The following is a 26597-nucleotide window of genomic DNA, read 5'->3' on the forward strand; positions in this document are numbered from 1 at the left end:
TTTTTTTGGTTTTTCTCCGGTACCGGGAACCGAACTCACGACCTTGCGCTTTCCAGGCAGGCGCTTTTGCCGCTGAGCTAAATCCCCAGCCCCTACTTTTCAACTTCAATTTACAAGTCCAGTACCCAATATCTTTTGAATATTCTAGTATGCATACTTCCAGAACTTTAGAAGTATTCATATGTCAGATACACATCATATTTCAGTGTGCAGTGACTTATACACAAACTTTCCAATTTAGCAAAAATATTACTATTTACTGATTTCCTAATTATTTTTGTACTTTATTCTTCTCAACATTTCAAACACAACCACTAAAGACAAAAATTACATCACAGTAAACAGCTAGAACATCTGCTGGCAAGACTTATCTGTCAAAAATTTAGTCCGATGATGTTAATCTGGAACTACAGATATTCATAGACATTGAATATCTAGATGGACATCATAATACCTAGATGTCTATGTAGAATTTTTCTGTTTGATATATTTACGGTATTAATAAAGGATTCCACTTTTTTGTGAAGCAAGTCTTTTGCAGTAAAGCTAAGTGCTGTTGTTTTATATCCTTTTATAATTTTGTGGCTTGATTCATGCTTATATAATTATATGTCTTTAATAGATATTCCTTCTATTGGACTGGATTAAATAAATATGTTTACAACTATTTTGGATTATTTCCATGTTATTGCTTCCAAAAAGAGTCATATTTCTTATAATATGTACCTGGCTTTCAATTTTGTTATTACATGACATTCAATTTTGATATTACATACATACATTTTGTAGCTCTGTGAATGTATTTCAAAAGCTTTCTGGTGAAATTTAATATCACTGAAATAGATCCGTGTGTGTTTACTAGCCGTAAATGCAATAAAGCTGTAAGTAGCAACCACAACTATCTCAGTGTTACATAACAATCAGAATTTATTTAGCTAGATCCCAAACACATTTATATATCCAGTTGTACTTTTGTTATGGAAACTAATATTTGTTGTCAAAGTCCAGAGTAGAGGAATGAGGAAATCAATTCTGTCCTTAAATCTAAGGAAAAAAGAATGGGTGTTTTTAAATAGCAATCTAATCTATCACACAGATGAAGATAGGCCAATTGCAAAGGTCAGTACGTGCTAATGACAGCCACAAATAAAACAATTATTTTCAGTGACTCACTATAATGAATACTGTGGCCAAAGGGGAAAAAAAATCAATAGTTTTGATAGTGAAGAGTAAGTTTTTAATCTTAGTTCTGATCTAACTTTTATAAATGGAAAATTTGAATTATTTTAAATACTTTAAAGATCCCAATGAAGTTTTATTACAACAAAATTTCAAGTATTTTAAAAAAAATCCTTATATTGGCATTCTGTGTGATCTCAGAGAATTCATTCATACAGTCACAATATGAAGATGAATCAAAACCATATTAAAATTATATATGTATATATCTTGCTATGTATGGAAATAAACAAATGAGAAGAATTGAGAGAAATTCATGAAAGCCAAAGATACAGGTCAGTGGCACAAGTGCCTACCTGGAAAACACAAGGTCTTATGTTCGATTCCCAGTACCAAAAAAAAAAAAAGAAGGATAAAAAAGAGAGAAATGCATGAAATATACAAGAGAAAGCAAGTAGAAAGTTAATGCTTTCAGAGTCAAATTATATATGTTTACTATACAGCTAGTAGAATAATACATTTATTCAATATTTGTAATTTTAATAAGTTGAAAAACATTTAACCACCTAATGACTAAACATATCAAAAATTAGAAAATAGAAAATTTGATACATTCTTAAAATGATTTAAAATCACGTCTACTGTGCTTTCTTTTAAATTCTTGAATGATTTAGAATGCGTACAGCTTTGGAAAAAGAATTAGAACAAATGGCGTCTGCTTTGTCTCTGTGGAAACGGAAGTATGACGACCTGAGAGGATCGAAGGCATCAGATGGGAAAGAGGTACAGTAACAGATGATGCAAAGGAAGAAACAGAAGCCAAGGTTGCCTCTCTTTGGCTCTGTGATCTAGTGGGCAAAAGCACAAGGCTCAAAAGACAGTAGAGAATTATAAGACAGTGGCATAGCGCCTGCTTGGTAAGTGCAAGGTCTTTGATTCCTGTTACAAAAAAAAAAAAAAAAAAAAGAATTCTGCAGAGAATTACAAAAAAATTCCACTAAGAAAAATTTCTCTAAATAAGAATACTGAAATTCAAACTTCAGTAGCTTACTTAAGGGAGTGGAGATATAGCTCAGTGGCATAGCGCCTGCCTGGCAAGCGAGAGGTTGTGCGTTTGATTCTCGGCACACAAAAAAAATTTACTTAGACTAAGACCATAAAATACCTTCTTTTACATGGTACACTTTTTTTTTTTTTTTTGGTTTTTCTCCGGTACCGGGAACCGAACTCACGACCTTGCGCTTGCCAGGCAGGCGCTTTTGCCGTTGAGCTAAATCCCCAGCCCCTACATGGTACACTTTTGCAGCTTATGTTAGTCTTTATTTCTATTTTTTAAGAAAATGCAATTGCATAAAAGTAAGGTATAAAACATTTTGTATATATATGGTTAATGATCAATTACATGTCACATTTATTGAGCCTTTCAAAGCACTTATGCAAGGACTGCTGAATATACATTATATCTTATCTAATAAAAACATTTTTATATTCTTTTATGGAGAAATCTGATAATAGCAATTTATCTTAAGTAAATTTAGGTTCTTCATATTGGCCTTATAGTTCTAAACCACTTGCTTTTTACTTTTCTAATGAACTATCACAAAATTATTGTCATTAACGCTCTAATTTCAATGATTTTTGAATATTTATCATTCTAAAAAGAAAAGAGAATGAAAATTCTGTCATTTGTAGCAGCATTACTGCTGGAACTTGAGATCATCACATTAAATGAATTAAATTAGATGCAGAAAAACAGTACTGCAAAGAAATGAAGTTAATTTCATAGAAGTTGAGAATACAATGGTAACTAGAGGCTAGGAAAGGGAAGGGAAGGGAAAAATTAGGATAAGCTGGTGAATAGATATTAACTAACTTTTTGCTAGGACTAAGAAGAGGATCTGGTTTGTTGTTTCATAATAGGATAATTGTGATAATGTTAAAGTACTATATATTTCAGAAAACTAGGAGAAAGTATTTTGAATGTTTTGGTCATAAAGAAATAATAAATGTTTGAGGAGATAGATACATTTTGTAAGGTTTTTCTTGGGCGGATGAGAAAGGAAAAATAAAAAGTAAAAAGAACCTTTACTGTGGGCACAGGAGGGCTGCTGGAGAATGCAAAGAACCCTCTGAAGGGGCTGGGGATTTAGCTCAGTGGCACAGAGCCTCTCTGGCAAGCTCGAGGTCGTGAGTTCGATTCCTGGTACCAGGCGGGGTGGGGGGCGGGATCTGCAAAGGACCCTCTGTAAGAGGATCTGGTAGACAAAGAATTTATTGGGCTGGGTTGGGGGTGGAGTTTATATGGGTGGTCTGAGTGACGTAACAAACGTTGATTGGAAGAGTGTCTGTATGCGAGCGAAAAGGAAACAGAAAATTGGGGGTAAAAGGGGAAGCGGGAGTTAGGTTTTGAGTGACATGGTATGGTTTTGGGGCCCACTCCATGCTGGACTGCTGCTGTGATGACTTAGCAGAATTATATATGGGCTGGAACCCATCGCATTTAACATGATTTCAACACTACACAATGTATACATATATTGGTAAGTCACATTGTACCCCATAAATATGTACAATTTCTGTTTGATGAACTAATTAAAATAAATTTAATTAAAACAGCTGTATACATTTTGTTTACTAAACATTGTTCCAGGTAGGTATGACAGAAAATATAATAAAGCAAAGTAAAGGAAGGTAAAAGTGAGCAAAATTAATGAAACATTAAATACTTTCAAATAAGTTCACATTTAGCAGGTGTGGGGTGCAGTATAGATAGATAGATGTGTACATGCACACACATATACATGAATATGTAGATTTATAGCATTTGTATGTACATGGGTACCTAACTGAAAATGATATTCTTGAGTGAATATTTGTAGTTAATAAACATTTATTGGAAGACTAACTCACAACACAAACATCATGTTATTCTTAGAGTGTATGTGTAGACAATAAAGATTTTTAATGTGACTAGGAAAGCTAATATTTAAGATGGAGTTGATTAATTTAAAAAGAAAATTACGTGCATGTATAATCTCCTGCCACTAGTGTGCAGTGTAGACTTGCTAATGTCAATTTTAGTTTCATAAACTTTTTTACCTAAGTAATTTAATATTTATGTAGCAACTGTTTTGGAGAAAACTCGTGGTTTTGAGCTGACTTACAAAGCAATGTACTGATATATTTTAAAATGTTTTTCCCTTAAAGATGCTTTTTTTTTAGTAGCAAATCTGAAAGTATCCACTCTAAATTGATTAACAAAGAAACGGAGGCAAAAGAGCAAAGACATAGAGCATTATACTGCGAAAATTAAGTATGTTTGACTCTAACAAATTATATATTAATGGTTTTACTAGGTAAACTACTGGTACAGCTTTCAGAACAGAAGAAATCTAGCATTGTGGAAAGCTTACACTTTTAATTTTATGTTTCATTTAGATGAATTATGAAGCTACACAAGACAGTGAACATATACTTTTTATTGTAGATGATGAAAAGTTGTAAACAAAGATAAAAACAGGGTTGCCACTTTCTATAAGATTTTTAAAATATCTCTACTTTCTAACAAAGAATTTGTGATATATTTAGAGGTTTGTGAACAGATGTTGTATGCATGTATATTTAAATTTTTACAGAATTTAAATTTTAGTATTCTAAAATACTAAAATGTTGAAATGTTTAAAATGTTGATGAAATGTTTAAAAACTTGAAAACCAGAACTAATGACACTGAGTCACATGTAATTACTTAATTCTCTTTTAATGGATTGCAACAGAGTAATGATTTATAAGATACTTAGAAATGTTTTTGTAGTTGATATAAAATATTCAACGTAAAAGTAGAATTACTTGACATTCATAAAATGTGTTACAATAACTAGAAACTTCACGATATCTTTCCTTACATCTCAAAAATTCTGATAGTGTCTCTTACTTTTACTGTGGCTCTTTATGTATAAAAATAATCCAATACAACTACAATTATTTTGTAAATACTAAAATTGTCAAAAGCAAGTATACTTCTGGCTAAGAACTGCTAATGGAACGATTAGCAATGTTAGAATTGGAAACAGATGTGCTTAGTAGACCTAGATTTCTAAAAACGTACTTAAAATCTAGTGTTCTTTGGAGGAAAATTATTCTTAAATCACTGATATTTAGAGAAAAGAAGTGGTAGAAATTGTGAAATCTAAGTATTTAAAATACAACCAAGACAATGAACACTAGTAGTAATTAAATTCAAATTGCTGTTTCTGTGTTAAATTTAATACTGATTCAGCTCTTCCCTGGGAAGTCTGTGCATATTGATTTGAATTAGATTACAAATTCCAGTGGTGCTGAAATGATCATTTCTATGAAATCTTTGGGTCTAGAAAATCAAATATTCATGTAAGCAACATTGATGCAAATAACTACGATACCTCTTATAAAATTCAATAGCTGATTCTTTTCATAAAGGAAGAGATCCTTTGTCATATGTAAGAATACTATTAACACCATAACGTTAGTCTCAGGCTGAAAAATGAAAGATAACTTTTGCATTTTTCTTGAAAATTCTGTGATTTTTATGAGGTACTGTATCTTTTTGATGGATTTTATTGAGATATTTATTTTAATAATCATAAAAATGTATTCACTTCTAATCTATAAAATTTGTAAAATTTATATAGAAACATGTTTTGGAACCCTTTGTAGTACTAATAGTTTACAGTGAAGTGTTATCTTAGATACTTCAAAACACATTTTTGATGTAGGAAAAGTAGAAAATTAAAATTACTAGTTACATGCAGCTAAAATTCCACATCTGCATCCTACCTCTTAAACAAAGAGATGACATGTAGGAGTTACTCTGTGCAGATCAAGAACTGGCCCTTCAGCATAGTTATGTGAAATAACTGTTTAATGGAACACTAGCAAAGCTGTAAGGTCAAGATTAATTCTGAAGTACTAATTGTAATCCCTGTGGCTTAAAAAATTATTCCTAGAAGTGACTGAAGCATTAGCATAACTTTTCAATTCTTTCTTCAGAGTGTGTCTTGGATGATTTTTTTCACTTCTGCTACTGCTACAAACAGAGCTCATAATCATCTTACTTTGCTTCTTTTCCAGGTCTCTCCACCAATACTGTCGACCTCCTTTAACTCATTTTCCACCCACAAAAAGGGTGACTGGTACTTCTAAATTCCTAAATTAAATCATGTTTTCCTCTTGCTGGAAATACCAGAATGACTTCTGTTTTACGCAGATGAATAGCGGCCTTTCAAGTACTTGTAAGCCTAAGGAAATCCAAATCCACCTGCCTGTTCTGAGAACTTTATGGATGCCCAGTAATCACACCACAAATTTCTACTTTAACCCCTCCAATAAGCAATAACACAAATTTTAGTGAATAATGTCCAGTAGATGTGCATTTTTTCTCTCCTGGGATTGGACCCAAGGTGTTTGCACTAAGCTACTTTCCTTTCTTTTTTCTTTTCTTTCTTTCTTTTCTTTCTTTCCTTTTTGGAGGCAGGGTCTTGCCAAGTCTCCAAGCTGTCCATATTGGGCATAGTGATGCTCTTGCCTCATCCTCTCCCAGTGTTGGGAGACAGACAATTTTATTTTTGACTCATGCAAAATTCCTACCCATGTTTTGAGGGGGACCTCTATTCAGTTACTCTATTGACCTCTGGGTTCTAAAGGCCACAACATGTGTGGATGCAGACATCTGATCAAATATCAGAAAACAAAAAAAAGGGAAGATCATGAAAGGATGTTTTATCTGGATTATTTGTTACTTTCCCTTTTACAGCTCAGCGGGTGAGTACTGATTGGCATAGCAACACAGAATTGTACAGAATGTTGAGAAATATGTTCATGAGTTACATCTAAAAAAATTTGATTTGGTAAGCATTTAACTTGTTTGTTATGATGGAAGTCAGCCTGTTACCTAATATAATAATACTTACTAATCTGCTATCTTATTAATAAATACATTAATTAAAATATTGCTATCATTATTGATAGATAATTTGTGAAGAATTTGACTTATATTTAAGAAGAAGGTGCATTTGAGAGGGGATCAAGGGACATATATGTCCTTTCAGGTTAAACCCCCAGTTACCCACTTTTAACCAGGCTTATCTCTAACACCCAGTCAACTACAACACCTGCATAGTTGATTCCTTTCTGAAAGCTCCACCTCTGAGTACATGAGACTCCTGAGCAATATTTAGGTATAAACTGTAACAAACAGTGGACTTCTTAATATTAAGCCCTCATACTAAGAGTTTGACTTATAAACGCACACGTGGAAGCTTTTATCCCCCCATGGGGGGTACCATGTCACTCCATCTTGTTTGTACTCAAGAAAGTTTGCAGAATTTATGTTCCTGTCTGATATCTCTTTTCCATAGAAATGTATCCAGTTTCCTCCTTTGAAATTATCAATTAGCTAATTCCCTCTCCCTGCAGGTGGGAGGAGTTAATAGATTCAGAAATACTTGGAGTACTAGAGGGATAGCTGATTACCCATAGGAATGGATGCTTTGAGTGGAGAAATTTTCCTCCTTCATCATGCACCATTATCTACATGCTTTTACTCCTGCAATACTCCTGTTCCTTCATCATTCTCTCCTTCCCACAATAACCTGCAGCTACTGGGGTGTGACGTTAAATTTGATTGTCAATTTGCTTGGCTCGCGAGCCCCCTCAGGGACTCGTAAAACATACTTTCAAGTATGTCTGGGTGTGCCATGAAGGTGTGACCTTGGGGTACATGTCTGGTCCCTTGGGTCTTCTTCTCTGGCCCTATTCATCTGCTTTGCTTTCCTGCTATCATGAACTAAGCATATTAGAACCTAAGCATCATGAACTAAGCTTTGCTCTACCATATCCTTTCATCAAGATGTTGTTGGAGTCAGTCAATCACGGTCTGAAATTTCTCAAACTGCAAATCAGTTAACCCTCTTCCTCTTTAATTTGTGAGTGTCAGGTATTTGGTTCAGAAATGGGAAAACTGAGTAATACAGAAAGTTTCTACTGTGAATAGAACAACTGATATGGCTGTACCTGACCATGTGGTTTAAAAGCCTTTGAAACTGCTTTGTGGGAAGTTTGGAAAGGTTTGGAGATACAAGCGAGACAAGCCCTAGAATGGTATGAGCAGAACCTGATGGGTGATTCTGGTTAGAGCTCAGACCACAATGCTGACAGGAATAGCTAAAGGCCAGGGTTAGGTTTCATTTGGGAGGAAGACTTTTATTGGTAATTAGATTATAGAAGTTATATGTGTTATTCTCTGGCAAAAAATTTGCAGGAAACTTAGGTTAAAGGCAGTGGATTAATTTATTTGGCAGATTAGTTTCAAAGCAGCTCAAAATTCAGGCTATGGCATGTACTGACTACTTTCAACTGGATTTTAGTGAGATCTGTCAATAAGCAGAGCAAAAATATTTCAAAAATTTAAAGCTTGCCCCCAGATAAGCAATATGCACAACTGGGACCAATAGAGGTTTAGCTGTTAATGAGACTGGTACAATTAGAAAGAAACAGAGTATTTTGAAATGGAACAAAGAGAATGATGTCTTAAAGGCATTTCAGGAATCATCAAGGGTGTGAAAATGTAAATGTTTTATTTGAAAAAGGGCCCTTGAGCCTTTTGATCCAGAGAGATCATCTAAAGAACTTGTTCCTTGGGGTTCATTTCACACTGTTCAGCTACTTAGGTATTTAGAAGCCTCTAGAACCATAGTGCAAGGGGAGCCAGTTACTGCTTAAGCTGGCAGCCAACCTTGGCATAGTCCATATCATGCTCGTTTTACCAGTATGAAGAATGCAAAAGTTGGGTCAGGGAGATTTCCACCCAAATTCCAGTGGGAGACCTGGGATACCAGGCAAGAAGTTGTGGAGAAGTAGTACATGAGGCTATAGGATGAAGCCAAAGGTACAGTAGAGACCTTAGGATGTCAGAGGTTCTAGGAATGTTGAATATCAGCTGAGGAAAGCTGCAGAGCATGAGTGGAACCTGGCCAAGTGAGAGGCCACATAAACTGTAATCAGCCGGGACATATATGTAAGGGTTGTGCAGGCCCTCCACAGCTCACATTTCAACAATGTATCCTGGATGCCTGATACGGTGTTACAGGACTTAATGTTTGTTTTGCTGCTTTGCCATCTTGCTGTAGTTCCATTCTTTGTCATCTTCCTATTCTTCCCTTTCGGAATGGTAATATTTGCCTTGCACCACTGTATCTTAGGATGCAGTAATTTGATTTTTCAATTTTATAGGAGCTTATGGCCAAGTTTTTCTGGAGTCTCAGGTGGGACTTGGACTTTTGAAAAATGTTGGAACTACTGAGATATTGGAGAAGATTATTGAATTTTTGGTTTTAGTGGGACTGTTGTATCATGTTAGGTGGAATTAGGAACTTGCTATTGTTTCATTTCGAGATGAAGCATATTTTCAGGAGATGTGTTTGGGTATCAAGTTGACCAGGGTTGGGATCTGACAATTAAACTTAATTTTTAACTTGATTGGCTTGGAGCTCCATAGAGAATGAGTAAACCACACAGTTGTATGTGTCTGGGTGCATAATGGAGATTTGCCGTTGGGGGTCCATACCTGGCTCCTTACCTTTTTGTCTCTGGCTCTATTCACCTGCTCTGCTCTCTAGACACCATGAATAGAGAAGCTTTGCACCACTATACCTTCCTTCCATGATGTTTCCATGCTGGAGCTGACCCATCAGGAGCTTAAACCTCTGAAACTGTCAGAGAAGTAAAACCCTTTCCATTTTTAGGATATGGGTGTGGAACATTTGCTTCCAGCAATGGGGAACCCCACTTATATGGTGGTAATTTTCTCCTTTTATCAAAAGAACCTAACTCCTCTCTGCTCAGTGGCACAGACTGCACTCTCCTCTGTCTGGAACATCACATAACAGCCCTTTCTGCTCTGTCCAGCCAGTTACCCTTTGCCATTCACCTCAGTTTATACATTACTTCACTTAAGGGGAATCATTTCTACACACAATTTGCTGTCTTCTCCACTTTTTTCAAAACAGTGTTGAAATTTTATAAGACCTTACCCAAACATGTATTTATTTTTTAATTGTTTTCTGTAGGTCTTTCCCATTGAATGGTCAGCTTCATGCTAATATAGATGAGGCCTGCTTTATTAGTGTCCTTATATCCAACGTTGAATAAATGCACTTAACTTGTGGTTAATATTAAACGAATGAAATGCTGTATGAGCACTTTTGTTACTAGTTGAAAGTGCTTCTGTTTTGAGAAGTAGGTATGGTGCTGGTTTAAGGAAACTATTTGGATTCCTGCACTCGTCTTTCATTAGCAGATGATTCTCCTCACTGCACTGCATCCACAGGATTTTAGCTTTTCCAGGACACTACAGTGAGACTTCTTCCCTGAAGTCCTATCCATCATGGAAATCTGTTCAGCTTGTTCTTCCTGTGACATAAATTAGCTTATCAGGCTAAGAGCATGGTAGATAAAACACCATATTAGAGTTCTGTAAATGTATAAGAAAAATGAAGCATGTGGGACCCACTTGGGTGGTGTAAGTACCTTCAAGACCTTTTTAAACAAATGTAATTAAGAGTAATACAAGCACTAAATTACATAAGTCAGAATTAATTAAACTACTAGTGGGTAATTTATAGGCACTGCCAAGGTAACCCTCAGAACACTGAAATGACTTTAACTGTAAGAGTATTATGAGAATTATGAAAGAAACTTAGGCTATTCAAAATCCACTTTTCTCATAGAAACATAAAATGATAAAACTATAGATTGGCTGAAAATATATATTTTAACATTTTTTAAAGTTAAACAATAATATTATGAAGTTTAGAACAAAACAGGAAGAAATCAACTAATGTTTAATTTATGTGAATGGATAACTTTTAGAATACTAGTGATAGTAGGTTAAAGGAAATAAAGGACAAGGTGTCAAAGCAAACTATACAGAGAATTGAATTACTTCAAACACTGATCATGTCTCACATAGTAGGGACACATATTCTATAAAATATTTTGTTTTATAGCCCAGCTGATGGACTATTTTCCAGTGGTCCATGTTTCATAAGTCCAAAGTTTCTGTTTCCCCCTTCCCTCCTGCCTCCCCATGCACAGTCACCATGTGTACCACGCACAGTCGATTGTATATAGCTGTTAAAGCATCAGCTAGAGACAGGAATGTAATCCCATGTTAAAAATTCTTTCTCTATGCTACAAAGACAACTGAAATGATGTTTAAAACTGTCAATAATTGAAGGATAATAATCACTCTCAAGACATATATTTTCAAACTTATTAAAAAAATTTCATGAGAGAAGGAAACTAAAATATAAAACAATTTTCATTTGGGTATTTCAATAGTGTGTCTTGAAATAACTTTATTTAGGCAACAAACAGCATGACAACAGCAATGGAGATGAACCATGCAGCAACAGGCTGAGAAATCTCAGTTCCTCTGCGTAAGAAGAATATACAGTAAAAGCATGCAAGAAATTGAAATGAAAGAAAACAACCAAATGAAAGCAAAACAACAACAAAAAAAGCCACCAGAAGCAGCAACCACTTCTGTGCCAAGCTTGTGAAATATTAGTATATTCACACCATTTCCACAATCCAACAGATTGTCTTGAGACACAGATCCTCTATCTCTGGTTTTTGACCAAGTTTTAGTTACTCATCATGAACTGCTGACCTAAATTCTTTCTATAGACTACTTCAGAGGTCATTGGTAATCCCCAGAGAGCACCATTTGAATGTGGAGCAATCAGGATTTTATTGTATCCAAGAGAACAGACCAAAATACAGCAGGAACTCCATTTAGCTGCTGGGATGAGAAGGGGATATGGACTTAGTGGAGACACACAGTATCACCTACACACCTATGCATCTCGCAGGGTGTACTGTATCCCACATAGCATCTGGGATGTCAGTGAGAGTTAAGAAATCACAGGTAAGAGACGCTTCTACTTAGCAATTATGTTATGGATCATCTGGGAGGTTTGATGACACACGCTGATATCTTGGAACCAAAGCTACTGTTTGAAATGTGTTTTAGAATTTGTGATTTTCACCTGAGGCAATTTTCCTTCATGATATAGTACTAAAATTAAATCAAAACAATGGATGATATAACTATTTATATTAAAACATTTTTAGTGGGTGCAAAATTAGGTGCTGTGTGATCTTGTGTGATGATTCTTACATGAATAATATGAATATAAAATCTTTTGATGGAGTTGTGCCGAATTAGAACTACTCATTAGATTCACCTGGAAAACATTCTAAAAATTATTGAAAGAGGGATATAGGACAGATAGATGACAGGGAGACAGTCAGATAGACAGAGACAGATTTCTGAATCTCCAGGATCCTCTTCGCAGATTTTTATTTAATTGCCTAGAGGTGCTTCTTAGATGTTTATATTTTGCGAGGCTTGTTATTCTAGTGTGTATCACAAATTGAGATCTACTACCTTAAACTACCAGACCACAAAGCTGGAATGGATCATGGAGATCCCAAGATGAACTGTAATGCTTAATTTTTCATGTTGCTTTGAGTAAGTCACAGTTTGCCTAGATTTTTTTTTTTTTTAGAATATGTGCTGCTGAAGCAAGCACTGGGGTTTTGGTAAAGCATCTTCCGTATATTTGTGAAAATATTTTGGATGAGATTAACATTTAATCCATAGTCTGAATACAGATATTTACCTTCCCAATGTGAATGGTTCTCCTCCCATAAAGTGAAAGGCTGAATAGAACAAAATTGTGACCTGCCTTTGACTCAGCCTGGGTGTCTGCCTTCCCAAGAAGCATTGGATTTTTCCTGACTTTTTTGGGTCACCAACTTGGGAAATGTAGAACTTGACACTAAGCCTATATAAGATCTCATTCTATCTATACATATTTCCACAGATGTAGATCTACCTCTGTATATATGCATATATGCATATGTCCATTTATGTGTAGCTATGTATAAACACACACGCATATACTCACACCAAACAAATGCACATGCAATCTGTTGGCTCTGTTTCAGAAGAACCCTGATTAATACACCAGCTATGACAAAAGAGCCATAATTTGACCCAAGTGCTGGCTTCTTTCTATTCTACAATCTTTTCTGCGTTTGCTCTTTGTATCACTGGCACAGAAACATCTACATGTGATCCTAGCTAGTAACTTCAAATTTGAAATGAAATATATGCTTTAACTTTCTCTTCATATTGATTACTAGTTTGACTTAAAAATAATATATGTATATATGAAATATATATATATGAAAAGTTTTCATACATATATATATAAAGTTTATGTTGACATAAAGATATTTGATATTTGGCTGATTTATTCATTTGTATTGAACTATGTTTCATTCGGTGAGGGATACAGGTCATAATCCTTCACTGCAGAGATGAACTGAAAAAGCTAAAGTATTTTAAGTTCAGGCCTCTCCCTTGGATGGGCCACTTCAGGACCTTGTCAGAGGTCCTAGAACATGTAAATATGGTTACAATTTTTACTGTAATTTTAAAAATAAATGAATTGAAGCAACTGTGTTTACATATGAGTCTCTTTCCATGCTGACTTTTTTTCACCACACTTGTGGTCAGTCTTCTCTCTTGTATGTGGAGTAGCAGTGGAAATGTCTGGGATCTTACCAAGTCAGATTGTAGTGGAAGACACAAACTACTCATATAGACAACTGTATTTGTAGTCACTATGCAAGTTCTCTCCTCAGAAAAACATACTTGGTGAATACTACACTTTTAAATGAAAAATACATGCAATGTAACTTTTTAAAATGCCAATGTTTGTGAGGTGCAGACTTCAGAGAGTAAATATTCCAAATAGTAAACAGACCTATATGTTAACATTGTGAACTGATTTACCCCAATATCATTTTCTAACAATGGCCAACTACCCTGGAAGAAAGATTGAACTCCGCTGATGAAAAATGATACTATGAAGTCACTGTCATAGTAATAGCTGATCAAAGAATAATTAAGAATCTGTAAACAAGTATTACGATATAGCTGTTATTACTAGATTTTTTCCCCTCATTTTGTCATTTTTCTGGGTTTCCAAATTTTGTCCTTTCTGAGTTTTGTCATATGATACTTGTTAGTTTTCAAAAATTTGTGCGTTTTTGTGTTTCTCATTCTAAATAAATATTTACAGTTGTTTCCAGTTTCTCTTTGTCCCCAAGTTTTAGAGTTTTCAGGATCCATAAAAGGAATTTAACCTGTGGTGCTGACTTCCTTTCCTCTATCTTCCAACAATCCGCTTAGTGGCGCTCTTCTTGATCGTGCTGTACCCAGTGTATGCTGGTACTGCAAACGCACATTCATTATGTACCTGCCAATATACCTAGATACAGCAGTCGTGCCTTGTAGTGTAATCGCTTTACTTTGAAGGTAGAAACAGTCCTTACTCGTGTTTCGGGGCTACTCTGCTATCTCAGGGTCTCATTCTGGGTCAGAAGTTATCAGTGTGTATCTGAAGATGGGCTTAATGGGGATGGAAAATGAACGGTGTAGGACAAGGGAAGAAAAGTTGCTCAAAATCATGACTCCTTATTTTTGGCATATTTACCATTGTTCTGACTTTTTCCATCACTAGGTAGGTGGTTTTTGCTGATTCTAAATATCTTCGTTGTTTATACAAAAAGGGCACAAAATCCCAAAGAAGAAAAGTGATTTTGTCAGCTAGTTGGTTGTGGAAAAGATTTGCACGGGTCATACTCCTCTAGCCAGATTCCAAGAATGCCATATGTTAGGGGAGGCAAAGGGAATGTGTTAACAAATTTTAAGTTACCAAATTAGTAAAAAATCATACAAGATGGAGTATTTCCAAGAGTACCTTACTTACATAAGAAATGTGCAGTGACCCACTCACGTGTTCAAGTATTCAAGTCCCATTTCAACACTGGCAGCGTAAGATGATTGAAATCCCCCAAGTTCAAGCACAACCTCAATGTTAAATTATAACATACATGACAGAGGTGAGTGAGTTTTTGGTCCTTTCTAATGTTAGGGTTCAAATAAGACACTTTAAGAAGGCAAAGCTTGTGAAGATTCAGATGTTTTAAGAATACTCCCAGCAGCAGCAGTATAAAGCATAACTTCCGTGATCCTTTTGTTTAAAACAGTTTTTGCTCTTTACATATCCATGTACCATAGAATTCAACTACTTATACTGTACAGGTCAGTGGTGTCTAGTGCACTCACAGGGTTGTGTAACCTGTACTGTAATTAGATTTAGCACCTTTTTTTTTTTAGCGCAGCAGAAACCCAGGGTCTATTATTGCTCACTCCTCTTTTGTCATCACTCCGTCTGGCCTGAGAGCATCACTAACTAGTTTTATGCCATAAATTTGCCTATTGTAGGTATATCATACAATGGAATTATGCACTGACTTCTTTCCTTTGATGTAAATTTTCAAATAGAGTTTCCATAATCTCTGTTAGACCCCTTTTCTGTCCTACTCTGATAAAGAACATAAATGAAAACCTCATTTAGAAAAAAAAGTTAGGAAATGTAATGTTTAGGCATGTCTGGGGCAAAAGAAACACAAATTTCTGCATTGAGAAATCCCGTCTTCTCACTCACACTCCGAGGACCTTCATTGACTTCCCCGAAGGTCTTCTGGCAGGGAAGCTTTGCGGAACACGCTCTGAGGTTGAGGCTGTGTGTGCCCACAGAAAGGCCTTGAAATCCGTGCAGCAGAGTAGTCCGTGCACACACTCCCTGACGTAAGCGTCATCTCCCAGCACAGCTTTGAAGAATAGAACTCTCCATTCCTGTTTGTGAATGTGAGGACTGGAACACAGAGTATAACAGTACTTAGTGCTAGAGCCCAAAATAGAGACTTTTAAACATTATTTACTTAGTCAAAACAAGAAAAAAACATTGTAGCTACCTACTGTGGAGGTGCTTTTAACACGTTTGAGACGGGGCTGTCATTTGTAGGTGTGTCTCGCTGCCTGGTGGTTCTGATTTGAATGCACTCATTCCCGCTGGCTGGAACCATGGGTGGTGTGTACTGAGCATCCCGTCGGGGGGTTCATTCCACTTCTCCAGGGGCCTTTAACTAGAGAAAGGCATTGATTTAGCAGACCAGATGTCATCCTATTACATTTCCTCGAGGAAACATTGAAACAGAGCACAACACCTGTAATTCAGCTAATTTGCGGTACAGCGGCTGTAAATGCATATTATACACACAGCACTGGGGTACTGGCAACATTTCCGTGTAAAATCTGGAGAATTAATTACTTATAAATGCATGATTACTTACTTGTAAATAGTTACTTATTAGTTATAAGTGACATAAATACAGCTAGTTGCATTAGTTACTTATAAATACAGAATTAGGTACTTATAAATACATGATTACTGATGAACACATGAATATAAATTTCTGTTAATGAAATAAATTTGTTGTTGTGATGTTTAAATTGTATGAATATTATCCATATTGGGCAGTAATTATTCAAATTTAAGTAGCTAACTAGATTTGGTCTATTTATAGACTTTATTAATTTTACTAGTAAAAAGGCTGGTAAAGTAGTAAGATTCATTTGTACCACCAGTGGTACCAACTGCCTGATGAGACAGGCATGCATGTACCACCAGTGGGTCAAGCCCATGGAGAGCCATTAACCATTTGGAAGGATTAAATATGCTAATAGATATATCATAGAGATTTAATTGGAAAAATTTCACAGGTAGTACAAATAGTTACTTGCCTATTTAATTTGGAAATAATAAAATTCTTGTTGAAATATCTAGGACTAAAAAAAGAAATATTTAGGAATAAATTTGACAAGAATTTGAGGAAATTGCTAATTTCATTGAGTTAGAATATGGACTGGAGTCCAAGGCACGCCGTCATCCCATTTCAGTGTTTTACAATAAAGTGAAAGCTGAGGTACAAAAAAAAAAAAAAAAAAAAATTTAAATATTTGCTTTCAATGAAAACTTCAGTTTTAACGTAAAGTCACTATCTCATATTTCAGAGTGGACTGTGAATCAAAGAAAAACATTTCAATTTCAACAGCATGCAAAAAGTGTAAGATATTCTTTTATTAAAACAGAAGTTGGCACTAATAAGTTGTTTGTTGAAGTTAAATCACATAGCTTAGTGTCATAAATCTCATTCAAACATGATTACTTGACTTTCGCTTGTTTTATATTATCGTAATTATGTGCATCTTCATGCTAAATGAAATTAAGAATTAATGCTAATCTTGTTAACATTTTGTTTATCTACAAGCGAAAATCTAAAACTTGTTTTTCCTCCAACTTTGAAGTCATGAAATTCCAACTTCTTCGTGAGCTAAAAACCATCAAATCTGCAGAAGTAAGAGGGAACCAAGAAATGCATATTCTGTGAAATTTAAAAGTTTGTAAGTAATACAAGTGTATTAAAATAAAATCATCTTTCAATGATGACTGCTCATCTCATGGCATAGCTGCTCATCTCATGGCAGTACATGTTATTTTGCTAAAGTCACAGTAATGATTTATTTGTTCTCATAGCTGTATTGACTAAAATATCAAAAATGAGATAAAAATATGGGATGTATATGTATGTACCTTTGGACCCATTTTCATGGAGAAAATGGTTTTGAAATCTTTTAAAGTATTGTACTTATTGTTGGTTATTTGAGAAATGAATGAGTCCAAATTTCCTCTTTGCAAAGTACAGAATAAAAAGTTTCCCATTGACCTAGGTGAATGTTTCCTTTGAGCATGTGGAACGGAGAGGCTTGCTTGCGTTCCCACAGATATACTGCCCCACAGTTTCCAAAAGCTTTCATTGAAAAATGATCTAGAGATTAAAACAAAGCTAGGCAATTATTCTGCTTTAGTGGTAGATTTTTATCCTTTGTTTAAGAAATGATTCATTCTTTATTTGTTTTCTCCATTTTATTTTTGAAAATGCACATGTATTTTATATAAATCTATGTATTTTATCCTGTATTATTTTTAACTTTAATGCAAAAATATATTTGCATATATTTTTGCTAGTTTTCTCTCTTCTGGTCTATTTATATTATATCACTCAGCAATAAGGTTGTTTTCCTCCTGTATGTAAAACATAAAGTTATCTATAGATATGTAGATATATCTACCCCTGCAGATATTTATATAGACATTTATACATGTTTATATAAAGTGTGCATATAAGTAAAGATAAATATTTACATACATTTCCAATATTTTACGAATTTTTATACTGAACAATGTTGTAAATGCTTTTCCACAGCTTTCACTGGTTATCAACACTTCATGAACACAATTTTAAGTCAATGCAAATTCACGTCTTTAAATGACCACAGAAGGTGCCAGTGTTAGGGTTCCCCCATTCATTTAATTATTTTACTAAGGATGCACAGTATCTCTTTTCAGTCTTTTGCTCCTGTGACCCATCCTGCAGTAAACAACCTTGCACCTCTACTGCTAGCCACTGATGCTTTTGTATTTATCCTTTTGTATTAGTCACTTGCCCATCACTGGGGCAGAATACCTAACATCTACTGCGTAAAGGAGGAGAGGCTTGTTTGACTCACAGTTTCCACTGGATTCAGTCAGGCAGTTCTAAGGCAGAAACCACACGGTGGAAGGGGCTGGCAAAGCACAATTGCTCATCTCATGGCAGCCAAGAAGCAGAGAGAGAAGGAGGGGGAGCACTGGGAACAAGAATACACACTTACCGGCCGTACCATCAGAGATTCACCTCCACACAGGCTCCACCTCCCAATGGCACATTTAACTACTGAACTCATCAAAAAGTCAATCCATTGATGAGAATACAGCACCCCACAATCCAGTCAGCTTTCCAACATGTGAGACTTTTAGGGGACAGTTTTGATCTAAATCATACCATTGGTATTTTTCTGTATTTCACTTCAAGGTTAAATTAACCTCCATGCTAATCTAGTGCAGAAGAATCTAACTGTATTAGATTTCAGCAAAATCAATTTAAAATTCTCTGCTTCCTTCTTAGGAATGTGTCTCAGTTCTGGAAACTAAAATATTATGGCCTTGAAGATATCAATTCCATGTCATCTTGCCTATGATGTCTGTACTGTTGTGGTTTCCCAGGAAACTACTCATGTGCTTTCTGTCACTTTGGATTAGTTTTTACACATTTGTACATAAATAGACCCAAACAGCTTGCAATACTGTTTGCCTATCATTCATTCATCAATTACCAATAATATCTACACATTCACCCATGATGTGGACATCATTGTCTTTTTCTCTGGCTATTTTAAAGATTTTTTCCTTGAAAACTAGTTTTAAGCAATGTGATGTTAATATGTTTTGGCATGATTATCATATTTCATGGATTAAAGTTCTAGAATCAAACAAATACTTTTTATTAATTTTGGAAAAGTTTTGGTCATGATCTTTTCAAATAGTTTCTGTCTTTTTTAGGAGCTCCATTTACCTTGAAGTTGCCTCACTTTTTGCTCATTGGCAATTATGAAGTCTCACTGGGATGAGCTGTAGAAAAATACTAAAAGACGTTAGGGAGAGAGGATTGATTAGTGGCATGTCAATCACCTTGAAATGTTTTTTTTTTTTTTTTTTGTTTTGTTCCTTTTCCGGTACCAGGAATCGAACTTGCGATCTCGCGCTTGCCAGACAGGTGCTGTGCTGCTGAGCTAAACCCCCAGCCCCAACGTTCCCATTTTCAAGTGTTATTCTCTGTGATTATACCATTTGTGTTTGTTAATTGGCAGTCATTGAAGTCAGGCCCCCGCCTACTTCCAGACTCCAGGAGGGAAGGTCACTGTCTACTTAAAAGTTCACACTTCACAGAGATGGTTTCTAGGTCTTAGGGAAGGATTTAGTAAGACCAGCAAGAGGTGGGAAAAGATTTATACTTCAAAGGACAGAGAAAGAATTTATAATTATAAGAGTTTATTTTGAAAGTAAACATACCAGGAAGTCAGGGGGTCAATGGTAGCAAATAAACCTGTCTAAATTTTCTTCGAGCTAAAGGAAACATTGAGGTCCTTTGGGTCACTACAAATTCTATTGTCTCTATTATTTGGGGGCAAGTTTAAAGCGATTGATTTTTCTTCTTATCAATCATATTTTCTTATTTGTTTGCATAATGTGTAATTTTTAGTGGATTCCTCTTTTTATGAATTTTACCTTGTTGAGCGATGAATATTTTCATATTTTTGACCTTTGTCCTGATATCTAATTTCATTACTTGGAAGTCAAAAGGCATGTGCATAGTAGGTAAGAGCTCTATCACTGAAATACACCCCCCAGTCCTTTGTTAAATTTTATTTTGAAATAGTGTCTTACTAAATTTCCCAGACTTCGCTTGAACATTAATGCTTCTGTCTCAGACACTCCAGTAGCAGGGATTGCAGGTATGCATCTCAGTAAATGGCTCGTAGCCTTCAGGGTTGGAAGCTTTTAAACTTTGATGAAATCACAGAAGCTTCTAGTCCATTACTATTTTTCTTAATGAATTCTGAAAGAAAGCTGTTTCCAATACTTTAGGTAACAAAGTATAAATTCTGAAGTTTTACACTAGGGTTGTTGGAATAAAGATGGTGATTACAGTTCTGGCCCTGTGTAAGTCCTGGGCTCCTTCTCAGTCCTTCTGGCATTAGTCACCACCCTGCTGCATAATCTGCAGGTTCTTCTGTGCAGAGCACCCTTCCTTGCAAGTGTAGTGTTTCAGGGCAAGGTTCTCCCATATCCATCCCTCAGAAAGATTACAATGCAGTATATATATATATATTGATTTCTCATGGTGAATGGTATTTATGTATTATGTAGCACAAATAGAGACTAATTTAAAAAAGGGAAGAGGAGAAAGATAAAAAAGGACTTCTAAGCTCTTGTTCTACCCTCCCTATTCTGTGGACTGAGAACTTCCAACAGGCAATTTTTAACATATTTTTGTTTGCTTCTTATTTCTTAAGGATTGCTTGATATTCAATGTCTTGATAATTCTTTCATGTTTTTTCTCCTGCTTTTTAGTTTTCTCTTTTTCTCAGTGTCATAAATTTGGTTTCTTGTTCATTTTGGCTAGCAGCCAACATTGTACTGATTGGATAAAGTAGGCATGTTTTTTTAATCTTATTTCTCTTCAATATGGCTCTTTAAAAAGCTAAAAGTCACTTATATACTTTATAAATAACATTATTGTAAATGTTTTGATAATTTAGGATAACTTCTTTTGAAATACATTTTTAAATTTATGCATTTTCTTTTTTTTTTTGAGTTAGAGGAAAAAGTTCATAATTTTCTTTCACGTAAAACTTAAAATTTTACCTGATTTCTAAGCTGCTAGTTATTCTTCCTATAACTAATTTATTATTGACATAGTGTCAGTCTCATCTTTTTAGATCATTGGAAAATTACTTAGAACAAAATGTAGTCTATCTTTATCCTTCTGTGGAATGTAAAGTAACTGGATGCCTATAAAATGCATCAATTGGGTATCAGAACTTTATCAAAACCACATCTAGGGCACAGGATTCTTGATTCTTTTCCAGTATGTTTTGACTATTTTGATATCATCCTGTGCCAGAAATTTTACTTGGAGCCTGTGACTAAAAAGTAAAATTTATTTGTTGTGATTTAATAACTGAAATTATTAGAAATGAATAACTTCAACATTGTAGTGAAAATAATGATGTTTCTAGATTAAAAAGGGAATGAAGTGATTAATTTCTAAAGGATTTATATTTATGCATACTTTTACAAAGTAATATCTTCACACTTATGAAACAAGTTTGCATAATCATTTCTCTGTATATGTATATATAATATGTAATATATTTGCATACATAAAAGCAATCTATTATATTACTTTATTAGGTATTTTATTTCATCTGAGATATGTGCTGGATAACTTCTTGATAAAATATAAATTTCTCAGATCAACTTTCTCTACAAGGCATGATTAATCCTCTGTTGAACATGTAATATCTTTTATAGCCTTATAGATAAAAGTGTTAAGAATATAAATAATTCTTTGGGACTTAATTGACTTTTCCTTGGCCTTTGAATGAATCTGTGGGCACAAATCAGTTGTCAGTGAAAATGTATAACCTTGAAGTATTGAAACAAGTACTGACCTTCACTTTATTGCAACTGAGAGTCAGAGTGTTACAAAATGGCTGTAATTATTCAAAATGACTATTTGATTAATTACAAGTTAATATAACAGGTATGCATTATTTTTTATTTATACATTTATAACTTGATAAGAAATCAGTTCCTGGATGCACATCCATGCCCATATAGAAGAAAACAATTCTTATTCTTGCAATTGCAAATTTCTAAAATTTCTAGATATCATTCACTATAGAAAAACATAATTATTTTATTTATAAGGTCAGTATTTTAAAAATTAATTTTATTGGTACATTTTAGATGCACATATTGATCACATTCATCATAGGGTATTTGAACCTTACATAATTATCTTGATTCTTCTTTTCCACATTCCCCTCCCCTTCCTCCAACCCCTCTGCCCTTCTTCATTTCCAAGCTTTCCCTTCTATTCTTTTTATTTCTTTTCCTTTCCTTCTTTTCTCCCTTTCCCTTTCTGCTCCCTTCTATAGGGAGCCCTTCCCAATCCTAATTACAGTCTGGGAAATTTATTTGTAATCTCATGGAAAAATTGGAATTCTAGCAAGTTAATTCCAATCTACCACGTCCAGTGCAACTCATCATGAGAATAAAAACACTGAGGCATATTTGTAGTTGTGGGGAGTCCAGGGGTTCTTGAGTCCAGCTAGGATGATGGCTAACCAGAACATAGGCCTCAAACAGGGCCAAACCTGAATTTTATTAATTCATGAAGGGAGTGGTTTAAGGATGAGTGACTGAGAATGGCGGGAAGTGTATGAGTCCTGTGAGCTGGGCTAGGTAGGAGGTCTGAAATTACCTCTGCAAATGCAGAGAGAAGGATCTGCAGAAAGAGTAATCTGCATGACACAGCTGAGGTAGAACCTAATGTTTTGGGGTCAGTGCTTCAGTGCTAATGTGTAATCCTTTCTGCCTGGGAAGTCATAACCTCTAATCTTGAGGCTGACCCAGTCAACAGCATGGAGTGTAGCTCTCCCTCCCGCCTGGCTCGCACATGTTTTTGGTGTCTACAGGATGGGGGTAACACTGACCTGTCACCTTGCTTCAAAGACTATACATCAGCATCTGGCTAGACTGATATGCATTGCTCAAAGCTAATTAAAGGGATAAGTCCTAGTCAATGCTATACATAGTAATACATGGAAATAGGGCCAGGTTTAGCCAAAATGGAGATAATTACTATTCTTTCAAGGAGAGTTATCCAGGTGAGCCTCCACACCTTTCCCATTTGAATATTTTCTTCCTACTTCCCCAAATCTATTATACATTTTGGCCCTATTTACCTGCTGAGTTTCTCACACTAAGAAACAGTACAATATGTAAACATATGTCAATTTATTTCACTTAAGAGTATGACCTTAAGTTACATTCATTTATCTAGAAATATCTTAAGCTTATCCTTCTTTATGGGAGAGTAGTGCTCCCTTGTATAAAAAAAAAACCCATGTCTTCTTTATGTGTTCAACCATTGATGAGCATTTAGGTTGTCCCCAAGATTGAGCCATTACAAGCTGTACTGATATAAACATGGATGTACATATATCAGTGTGGCATAATGCTTTTAATTCTTTCTGGAAGATACCAAGAAGGTCAACAGCTGAGTTAAACAGAACCTCTAGTTTTAATTTTTTGAGGAAACTACACAACGATTTACACACAGGTTGTACCAGTCTGCACTCCCACAACAGTGGAGATGGGTTCCTTTTTTCTCACACCCTTGCCAGCGTTTGTTATTGGATGATTTCTTGATAATAGCATTTCTTCCTGGAGTGAAATGGAGTCTCAGCATTGTTTAATCTACATTTCTCAAATGATCAGTGATGTTGAACATTTTTTTCATATAGTTGTTTGCCATTTCCACTTCTTCATCTGAGAAGTATCTATTCATTTCAGATGCCCATTTTTAGACTGAGTCCTTAAATTTGGGGAATGCCATTTCTTTTTGAGTGCATTATGTATTATAGATATTCACCCTTTGTCTGAAGAGCACCTGGCAATTTTTTTTCCACACTGTGGAGTCCCTTCACTCCCTTGGTGGTTTTTTTTTGCTGTAAAAAGCCTTTTAATAAGATGAGAACCCAGTCATTGATTCTTTGAAATATTTTTTTGTGTGATTGATATTTTGTTCATAAAGTTTTTGCCTACACCAGTGGGTTCAAGAGTTCTACCTATTCTATCTCCCAATAGATTGAGTATTTCAGCTTTAATATTTAAATCTTTATTCAATTTTGATTTTAGTTTAGCGCATGGTGAGAGATACGGGTCTAGGTTTAACCTTCCGCATGTGGAAGCATGTGCCAGTTTTTCCAGCACCATTTATTAAAGAGGCTATCTTTTTTCAAGTGAATGTGTTTGTCCCATTTGTTAAAGATAAGTTGGTTGAGTGTGTTTGGAGATCCTTCTGCATGTTTTAATCTGTTTCATTGATCTTTGGGTCTGGCTTTGTGAGTTTTTAACAAAAATTATTTGTTTATAGGGTATTTTTTTTTTTTTTTTTGCCGGTACCATGCTCTTTTTAACACAGCAGCCTTGTAGAATAATTTCAAGTCAGGGACTGTGATAACCCTTGCCTTGCCTTTGTTGCCTAGAATTTCATTTTCTATTCTAGGTCTCTTCTGGTTCCAAATGAATTTTAGGGTTGCTTTGTCTAATTCTGCGAGGTGTGCTATTGGGTGTTCTGATCAGGATTGCATTAACTCTGTATAAAATTTTGTTTATGGCCATTTTTACTAGAGTGGTTCTTCCTACACAAGAACAAGGGATATTGTTCCATTTTCTGATGTCCTTTTTGGTCTCCTTTTTCAGAGTCCTGTAGTTTTCAATGTACAGGTCTTTTACTTCATTTGTTAAATTGATTCCTAAGTACTTCTTTTTTATATATACTACTGTGCAAGGTGAGATTTCCCTAATTTCTTTCCCAGTGAATCTTTTTTTTCTACAAGAATGCTACTGATTCATGAGTATTGACTTTGTATACAGTTACACTACTGAATTTGGATATGTAACGTATTTTAAGTTTACTAGAAATTTTTAAAACATATAAATACACTTTTCTTAGTTTTTTTCATTATTGAGACAAAATACTCAACACCCATAAGTCAAGGGTGGAAAGGTTTATTTAACTCACAGTTTATAGAGGTTTCAGTCTAGCTAGCCAGTGGCAAGGCAGGGGGGCACTGCAGACAGGCAGGCAGAAGAGAAACAATTCATGGTGTGCAGAAAGTAGCAAAGCAATCAAGAGACAAGACAAGCTTCCTTTTGTCCCTTAAATTGTACCCAGGCTACTGGGATTATGGCAGTGCAAAACCAATCAGTCAACTGGTTTAGTAATCACCCACCCTTAATCCCAGAATTTGCACCATGAATTAATCACACACTCTAGTTTTAGCTACCTCTGAAAAAACCCCACCTGTCTGCATGAGGCTCTGGGGGAAACACTAGACATAAACCAGGGCACTATTCTAAGACAGACTTAAAAAATGTAGTGGATACATCAAGAGACCAAAAGATTTTAGAGGCTATTGTCATAGTGTTTAAAATTCATATTTTGAACTGAAGGATTCAATCAAATTATAATTTAGCAAACCTGGCTTCCCTACTAGTTTTTAAATTGAGAGGAGAGAATTAGGTAAAATTTTCTATGGAAAAATTGTGTTAAAATTTTTTAAGCTATAAGGTAAAGCATAAAAATGTTTCTTTGTGATTTCTCTGTGTATTTGAAAAAATACTCTGTATACTTATACTTAATTCAAATGACTTGGAATTGTAAGTTTGCTGTTTGATATCCTTAAATTTAAGTGTCCTTTTGTTTGGGTACATTTTCTTCTTCTAGTCCTCATCTTTTATAAGAAGACAATATTAACACTAGAACCTGATGAACTGATAAAACTTGGCCTTTAACCCTGAATTCATTGATATTCAGTACCTACCCCAGGAGCCAAATTGAAAATGTACACATCAACACAAAGACAATGAAGAGAGCGAGTTTTGGAAATGTGTTGACCCGGGTCAGCTTGATTACAATTTTTAAAAATGACTCAACTTCAAAATGAATAATAAATTCAGGGGCAAGGATGATAAAGACACGGTTGTAAGTCTGTCATGGTCATCAGAAAGTAATAATTGAATTTTCTAGACTTATTGTGTGAGAAGAGATGTGGAGATTTGCAAAATATGTAGGTTAAAAAAATAAAGGTCAGTGTATTGTGTCTAATTTTATGTTGTGACTGGGGAAAGTATGAAAGAAGAATTTAAGAAATTTCTGCTT

General features: G+C 35.0%; 1 protein-coding gene across 6 annotated transcripts in view; it reads left to right on the forward strand.

The window, feature by feature from the left end:
- The window catches only part of Ccdc102b (coiled-coil domain containing 102B), a 118021-nt gene that overhangs the window by 37630 nt on the left and 53794 nt on the right, over nucleotides 1–26597 (forward strand). For all 6 annotated transcript variants that reach the window (XM_005373046.1, XM_005373045.2, XM_005373048.2 and 3 more), the window contains one exon: nucleotides 1854–1962. In XM_005373046.1, coding sequence (XP_005373103.1) covers nucleotides 1854–1962 — 109 coding nt within the window. The remainder of the gene's footprint in view (nucleotides 1–1853; nucleotides 1963–26597) is intronic.

This window comes from Chinchilla lanigera, unplaced genomic scaffold (genome assembly GCF_000276665.1).
Source record: "Chinchilla lanigera isolate Chin_1 unplaced genomic scaffold, ChiLan1.0 scaffold00001, whole genome shotgun sequence".
NCBI lineage: Eukaryota > Metazoa > Chordata > Mammalia > Rodentia > Chinchillidae > Chinchilla > Chinchilla lanigera.